Source organism: Amblyomma maculatum, chromosome 1 (assembly GCF_055883805.1).
Source record: "Amblyomma maculatum isolate TAMU_Amacu chromosome 1, ASM5588380v1, whole genome shotgun sequence".
In the NCBI taxonomy this organism is placed as follows: domain Eukaryota; kingdom Metazoa; phylum Arthropoda; class Arachnida; order Ixodida; family Ixodidae; genus Amblyomma; species Amblyomma maculatum.
The window spans coordinates 139352888-139361023 of NC_139344.1; the positions used below are offsets into that span (position 1 = coordinate 139352888).

Here is an 8136-nt window from a genome sequence, read left to right on the forward strand (position 1 = left end):
TGCGTTTTTTTCACCTCATACATTTTCGCTTGTGATTAGCTTTTTTTAATGAAATCTTATGTGTAGTTCAATCTACGTCTTCTTTTTTTTTGCAGTAAATCATGTGGCAATAAGGTCTGACAATGTTTCTGTGGTTTTTTTTTTCTTCCTGGTATTCTCGTCATTTTACATTCCTGTGAGTTCTTGTACTGTTTGAGGTTTATCTCATTTCCCTTATGTCAAACGCATGATCAAATCTACAGGCAACTATTGTGTATGTTCCTCCTGTGTTCCGATGTATGCTTACTCTTGCTAGTGCTTTTATGTTTTTAAGGGAACGCTAAGGTGCAGTTGAAAGATTACCCCATTTGTCCCTAAATAAGCCATGCGGAATAATAAGTATTGACCACACTTCTACATTGTAAGCAATATTCTAATCATTTAATCAGAACGGTGCCTTTTTTTCATTGTGTAATCATGGTACATTAAAGTTGACCACAATTTTCAGTAGTACAAGAAGCCATATGTAACAAATAAAATTCTGCCCTGTTTCTTTACAGTCAATACAAAACAGAAACCTGAAATGTCAGTTCTGTACATTTTCCGGCGATGTTTCTTAGTTTAAATTTCACCACAATTTTTACTAAATCATTGACATGGCAAGGCACTCTAGTATCGACGATGTTTTTGTGTTCGCTTCTTCCTAGATTGTTCTAATCTGTTCATTTTCAGTTTGTTTTTTTTTTCTTCCATTCAAATTCGATCATGTCTTTAAACTGGTTGGGACACCAAATTTTAAGGCTATACAAACATATTACGGGTTTCTGCCTTATGTAAGGTCATGCAAGGCCAAGTTCTGGGCGCAACAAACTTTTATCATATATTTTATTCATCTCCAATGAGCTGTTAAATCTTTCTCCCAACTGAGACTCATCGTTAGCACCATAATTAATGACACATGAAACACAGAAGGGTATCAGTGAATGCTAGTGACATCACATCTTAGTAACGTGACAGACTATCAACGGCTCAACGACGCTCGACATCTGCATGAAACTACGACCTGACTAGCTTCTCTTCGCACTTCATTTGAAATACAAATAAGCGAAACGAGACTACATTTCATTATGTTAATGCTTTGACACTCAGCTAGTGGAAGTGGGAAAAACAAAAAGGCAGCATTTCAGCATACTAAATTTTTCCAGTAGATTAGGCATTGATCACGAAGCTTCTCAGGCAAGCCTAAATTGTGCAAGCAAACCTAAATAACAGCAAAAAAATATTTTTCTGCACCCTTTCCAGTGTTCTTTTGTATTTAGAAGCAGCCATCTATTAGTACAAATTTTCAAGCTTTTTTTAAGGGCATCATACTTAAAGCTTTTGTTTGTTTTAGCGAGCCCTCCCATCTCTATTGACAATGTGTGGGGTAGCTGTGATTCAGTCATTGGAAAAGTTTGTCTTCACTGAAACATGCATGCAGCACCTAGTTTCAATGGAATTTTGTTTCTGCACAGTCCTATTAGGGAAACCAAACAAATGGTCCCACATCGCTCACCTTATCCTAGAATTTGTTGCATTCTGCGGCCTCTAATTAAATATTGCAGTTAGAATACAAATACCTATTACACTTTCAGTGGTGATCTAACACTTATTTGTATAAGTTTGAAATGTTCTTCTTCAATGTCATAATGAAGAGTTGTGCTGCCATTATGAATGTGCCTTATACCTATTCACTTAGCAAAATGCTGTCTTGTTTCTGCACATATTGCTTGAACTTCATTTAGCAATAGTTCTTCAGTAAGATAGTGCAATTAAGTTAACAAATATTCATATTTCATCATTGCTGTTTGCCACTATTGCAGCTTTTCTTCTAGTCTTGAACGAGTATGCAACATCTGGCGAGAGAGGCACCAGCCAAGATCACAAGAACATGATAAAAACTGGTTTGGACAAACAGCTGCTAGACGCAGACAAGTGTTACGTGTTAAGTTAATTTTGCAAATTTGTGTGCTTACATAACTACATCTAATTCACTGTGCAACCAATACCCTTGGCTATTACAACAGTATTTTGCTGCCATTCATACAAGTGCTGAAGAATGTGGTTCAGCAATGTCTGATGCCTGAAACATGTCATTATTAGGATAAACGATTGTGATTCATTGCAGTGGTGTGAACACATATCACCACCAAGTGTTGTAGTTTTCTTTGTGTTCAGTGCACTGCAGGCAGTGTTGCTTATATATCGAAATCCCTGGAAGCATGCATGTAGAAACAAGTGAGAAGACAACACTTTTGCAAGATCAAAATCAATAAATATTTTTATTGAAGTGCTAGGACAAGCAAATTCCAACATGAGGTGCAGGATGCGAATTACAACCAGATATCCCCATTAACTGAATGGATTCTTGAATGCAATTGTGAAAGGCAGCAATGGTGTCCATGTCTCTTTGCCTGTTTGTCCTCTGAAATGCATTACAGTGGGATTAATTAGCACGGAAAGTTCTGTTTATTTCGGTATGCATACATTTACCTGTCTTGTGATAGTGCACAATGCTGTCAGCCAGAAAATTTGTCTAGAACATGTTTGTATGCAAGCTCCACTCTAACAGCAATTTTTTAATTGCCAGTAGCATGCAGCCATGGACCTGGGTGAAAATAAAACATACAAGTGAGAAACATGACAAGGCATTCAGGTAAAAGCTCTGTTGGTCCGCGGGTGCAAGCACCACTCTTACGAAGCACCATGGCATTATAAAACACCTCGTGTCTGAGCACTCCTTCCTTTGATTGAAGCAATTCTGTTTTTTGTTAGCTCATAGCTCAGGTGCTTGGTTAGAGCCTCCCTATCCGCCACCTGGGAGACGCGCTCTCTAGCAGTCAGACTCTGCCGAGAGAAAAAATGTTGTCTGGCTCTGCCAGATGCAGCACACGATGTGCGAGATGCTGCGCTGAAAGAAAAAGTATACTTACCTGCAGCACACATGACCAGCGTGTTAGTGGTGCACAATGATGGGCTGGAAGGAAAAGTACTTACCTGCAGCATATATGGCCAGCTTGGAGGTGTTTCTCGCGCTCTAACGCACACACCAACCAACTGGTACCATACAGCTGCAAACTTCACCTACAGCTAGGTAAGATCATACAGGAAGCACAAGGACCTTTACAAATGTAGTGGCGGTGATTTCGGCAGAGATGAAAGGCTCAGTCAGTCTAAGGCAGTGCTCTTCTCAGAAGTAGGAATTCACACTTATTCCAAGTACGTGCTAGTTTTCTGGGTTAAAAAAAATGTAATTTGAAGTTAAATTTTCATGCTTGCTTGTGCATTTCCTGCTTCACATTATCTTCATAGATCTGTGCAGAAGAGTGGCATAGGGGTTCCATTCCACTTTTCAAAGATATTCATGTCCTGAAGATGTAATTATAAGAGTATCTTCGGTGGTGCTGTCGAGGATTTGCCTTTTGATACTCTCTTTCTGAAGCTCAGTTGGCTTAGAAAAACCTAAGCTGGACAACCTAGGTTTCTTAGTAGTATGAAACCTCAGTTGATGCCCAGCTTTCTTGTTGGCTGGCTCCCTTGAGTTGTGGGACTTTTGTTGCTTGTTAGTTTCTTCGTAGATCTTCAGCACAGGGTCCAAAAGCTTGCACGCTTTGTTGTGCACTTCTTGAGAAATTTCTTCTTTCACTGTATATTCCTTGATTACTTGCATCTTGGCCACAACCAACTCTGAGTTTGCCACGCTTGTTGAGGCTTCTGCTGCCTGAACACTTTCCAAGATGTGGAAAGCCTCACTTATCTTCGAAGTTGACAACACTCCTAGAGCAGTTTCAGGGATTTTCACAGCTGCTATTTCTGGTGTGCTAGCTATGACCACACCATGAATGTGTTTGCAAACTATTATGGACATCAGATGATCATAGCAAGTGCATGCATAGCTATGCACACACACCATGCACACACTGCATGCAAGAGGGCAGCAAGCACCATCTTTCACCTTTGAGACTTTGTATGCGAGGCCTTTTGTGGACTGGGATTGCACAGTCCATGTTCGATCTTCATTCCTCTCTATAGATGCTGGGCTTGCCATGGCAGTTCGATGGCTCTTCTCAATTCGACTCATCTTGCAGGTTCTCTTTTCTTTTGTGATGTGGCCTATCCTCTTCATAAGAAAATGGTATGTCATGTCCATCAGTGCCGAGATGAGCTTGTCGACACGGTGATTCTTCTTGCCTTCCAGAAAATTATGCTTTAAAGTCCTGTGCATTCTTTCAAGATGCATGTTTGTATTGATCCCGAGGCCAGTTCGAAAACTGTAGGCCCACATTTCTGGGCGGTAAGCATAGTTTGCTTTAAAATACTGCATGAACTCCTGCAGCCTGGGGTCGTTGTTGGCCAAAAATGGCTCAAGAAGCTCAGTCAACTCATTCTTGTCAAGGGATTCTAGCAGTGTGCGAACTGTCCGGTAAATCTCAGCTCCAAGTTCTCTTCCTTTGACTTTCTCCATAATCCTTCGCCTCCAGTTTTTGTCCACATGCCATGAGCAGAGCAGTCGGTGCTGAGGTGGACCCATGACAGTTGACCAAGCCTTGAAGAACTCAGATGCATCATCTGACATAAAAATCTTAGTTGATAATGCTCCTGTGGAAGACTTCACAGATTCAAAGAAGGCTGTTAAAGTTTTTTCATTTACTGTGCTGGAGATAAAGTATGCCATAGGCAGTCCTGCTCCAAATTCATCCAGCACCAGAACAGTCACTAATTCAAACTGGTATCCTGTTGTTCCATGTGTGGAATCAACACAGACTGTTCCTGAGCCCAAAACCTTCAGAAGGTCTTCCTGTGGCTCCGTCATTAGAGCAAGAGCAAAATCCTTCGTGCTGAACGTATTTGTTGAGTCAACAGCCCCCTGCTCCTTGTACAAGCGAACAACAGGTCGGTTCTTGTTCCTCATGATTTGCACCCATGTGCTAACACTGACAGCATCACTGTCATGACATCTTTCAGGCACATTGAGATTATACTGCCGTTTGATGTTGTGTAAGGTTAAGCGATCGGTCAAATGAAGAGGAGTCAGCTTGACTGTTATTGATGCCCTTATTTTCTTCATTATAGTCTTCATGGGCACTCCTTTTGAAAGGTCACTTGCAATGATTGCTCTTTCCTGGGTGGTCATGGTGAGGTGTGCAATATCTGCATCATGCCCATAATGTGTCCTTTGGTACATCACCTTGACTTCATTCTTTTCTCTAGTAACAATCATAAAAGAAAGGCATGTCTTACCACTCTTGCAGCTTCCCTGGCTCTTCATTGCCCGTACCTTGTTCCCTCGGCTTGGCCTAGCCACTCCTGACCTGTGGCATTTATAGTACACCCTTGTACTTCCACCAGCGAGCCTTTTTTCGCCTTGAGGTGCTATGAATTTGCAGTCCTCATTCACCTCCTCTCTCGTTTTCCATTCCTGGAACTCTGTAAATTGAAAAAAAAAAAAAAATCAGGGCTCTGTATCACTGACAAAGTAATTTCTACACTCATCAAGCATGACTGTTTGAAAAACATTGTGCACAACACATACTATTACTCACAGTATAATGTAGTCCACTTTCCTAAAACTGCATGCGTGGAATAGTTTTTTTTTTTCCAGTATTGCTGAGTATCTTGCAATGTTCAGGGAAATTCTACCATGAAGGTTTAGTTGTTGCAACTAATTATTCTGCATATTTATCAATCTTGGGCTGTAAAATATTCTGTTCAAACTACCAGACTATAATTCGGCTAAAATGCCAACCACAAAGGTAGCTTTGCTAGTCCACATTTTTCCCCACAGTATTTTAACATTGGGATTTGCCCGCATTTTTTTCAAGTGGCAGAAACCGCAGTCGACTGTGGAAGAACCTTTTTATCTGTAAAATTGCAGATTCACAGGACCAATTAAATTTGACTGTTGTGCCGCTGGCTGGACCCATAAATACTAGAGAACACTGCACCAGACAGATGCGAATTTGTGTACCGAACATTGTGACAGTTATAGTACCGAGTGCTGCCACACCTGAGGACCATTAATTATTACAGCATATACATATAGCCCCCTTATTTTTTTTCACAAACGCAGAACATTCACCTTTGTGAGGACTTTTGACCTGGGATTCGTATTTATATTATGTATATATATATAGAAAAGAATTGAAGGGGAACTGAGAACCGAGGGGCTCGCTATATATAATTGAAAGGAGAGAATAGTCTACGAGCCCAAGGCGAACATTTGGACATATATTTTTTTAATGTTTTGTTGTTGGTATTGAAAATGTTCCCCTTGGACTCATAGACTGTTCGCTCCTTTGAATTATATACATATACATTATATATATATATGGTTGAAATACATGCTTGATCTAAATAGTTGCTTACATATATGCCTTACACCAATGCGTTTCTCAAATGGAGGTGGGTGTGCGAAACCCACGCCCACGATAAAAGAAATGAAAGGTCGCGCGATAGCTCTCCGGCTTTTGCTCTGGTTAGAGTGAACTAGTTCACTCTACTCTGGTCTTGCGGGGTCCACGTAGGTTCAATGTCAATGTTAACTTCTCTAAGCGCAAGAGCGCGCGCGAAAGAAGGAGATAGGGATCGAGAGATGATCGTGCGATTGTTGATACCGGCACCACTGAAACTAGCTGATAGACGGGCCTGCAATGCGTGGCGAGCGGCATGATATGTGGAGGAGTCGAATCCCTTATTGTAGCCGCGCGCTGGCATCAAATGCGCGTTGTTTAACCGATCGATTCAATCCCAATTACACAACGTGCTTCTAGTACGCAAAAGATCGCAGCACGAATACAAGATTCGCCCTGCCCTCTACCTTATAGTCTCAATACCGGTCGCAATTGATTAAGGTTCCGCACCACCTTTCAACATGGCTGAAAACCGGTGCACTAAACAAAACCGGCAATTTCACTGAAGTGCCGATCGAAAAGCGTAGACCATTGTTCTAAGTTCCTTGATATAATTTAACATCTGTGCTTGCCTTAGTTTTCCGGAATCGGCGAAAATTGGCAGTCTGCTACAGCAGAATTTTTCACCGTGGCGAGCGGAGAACTTGATTCGACAGGCTGCTCCTGACGAACTACGAGACCAGCCCCCAAACTGTATTGCGTCATAGTTCGCCAGGTAGCGCAGCCTGTAAAATCGGCTGCTTCGGTTGAAGAATCGAGTAAAACAGCGCTAGGGGAGACGAAACACGTGAACGACAGACAGATACATGCTCTGTCGTTCACGTGTTTCGTCTCTCCTAGCGCTTTACTCGATTCTTAAGCATGTACCAACCAGACCGTATTTGCCCTCTTCTGCTTCGGTTTATTGTCTTCACTAAGCTTTTGCCGCAAATGATAGGTTTTTCTCGATTTCGGAAAATGCAGCATGCATAGTAAAGTGAAATTAGTAATGTAAAAACGTAGCCTTTCAAAAGGTACCTGTGGTCAGCGGCTGAGCCGAAATAACGCATTTTTTTCCCAACTCGTATAAATATACGTATATGATGGGGTTGAATTCCAAGCTTCTCGAAGCGTCTGACATGGCAACAAGCGAACAAAAAATAAATGAAAATAAATAAATAAAGAAAAATATCAAATAATCGAAATTATGCTTCCTATACAAAACCGACCACAAATACAGGCAACAACAGTGCAGCGCGGACATGAACACTATATGTACACAGCTATAAAAACGAGACATGAGAATTAATCAAGCTCTCAGAAAAACGGTCTATTGCGAATATATGGAAGTATTCACGCTTCCTAAAGAACAAGAACTAAAAAAAAAAATATGAGACGCGGCAATACAGTCCAGTCTGACATTAGTCTAACATTTATATATCTAAAAATGATCGAGTACATCTTAAATACAGCTTCCAGAAAACGCCTCATCAAGCTAAACGAATCGCAGAATGCCCTGCGAAATTTTGAAAGGCAGCGGATTATATACACAGCGCATATCGCCGAGAACATGGAAAAAATAAATTATGCTTACATGTATTGCGCATGCGAATTCGCCTGTACCAAAAGTTCAAGCCGCGAATGCTCACATCGCAAAACCGAATATATATATATATATATATATATATATATATATATATATATATATATATATATATATATATATATA

The 8136-nt window shown here is 40.8% G+C and overlaps 1 protein-coding gene across 5 annotated transcripts in view; it reads right to left on the minus strand.

The window, feature by feature from the left end:
• Positions 1-2246: 2246 nt before the first annotated feature.
• Positions 2247-8136, minus strand: part of LOC146204097 (uncharacterized) — a 6402-nt gene continuing 512 nt past the window's right edge. Inside the window, exons 1-4 of one of the 5 annotated variants that reach the window (XR_014703950.1) lie at positions 6836-6875; positions 5260-5445; positions 2512-2626; positions 2258-2443 (exon numbers count right to left, since the gene is read on the minus strand). Coding sequence is in view for 3 of the 5 variants with exons in the window: in XM_084589093.1 (XP_084445219.1) it covers positions 2352-2443; positions 5260-5445 (278 nt within the window). In the remaining 2 variants the exon portion in view is untranslated. Of the gene's footprint in view, positions 2444-2511; positions 2627-5259; positions 5446-6835; positions 6876-7000; positions 7092-8136 lie in introns of those variants that run through there. The other 4 variants (XR_014703949.1, XM_084589094.1, XM_084589095.1 and 1 more) reach the window with 4 other exon arrangements.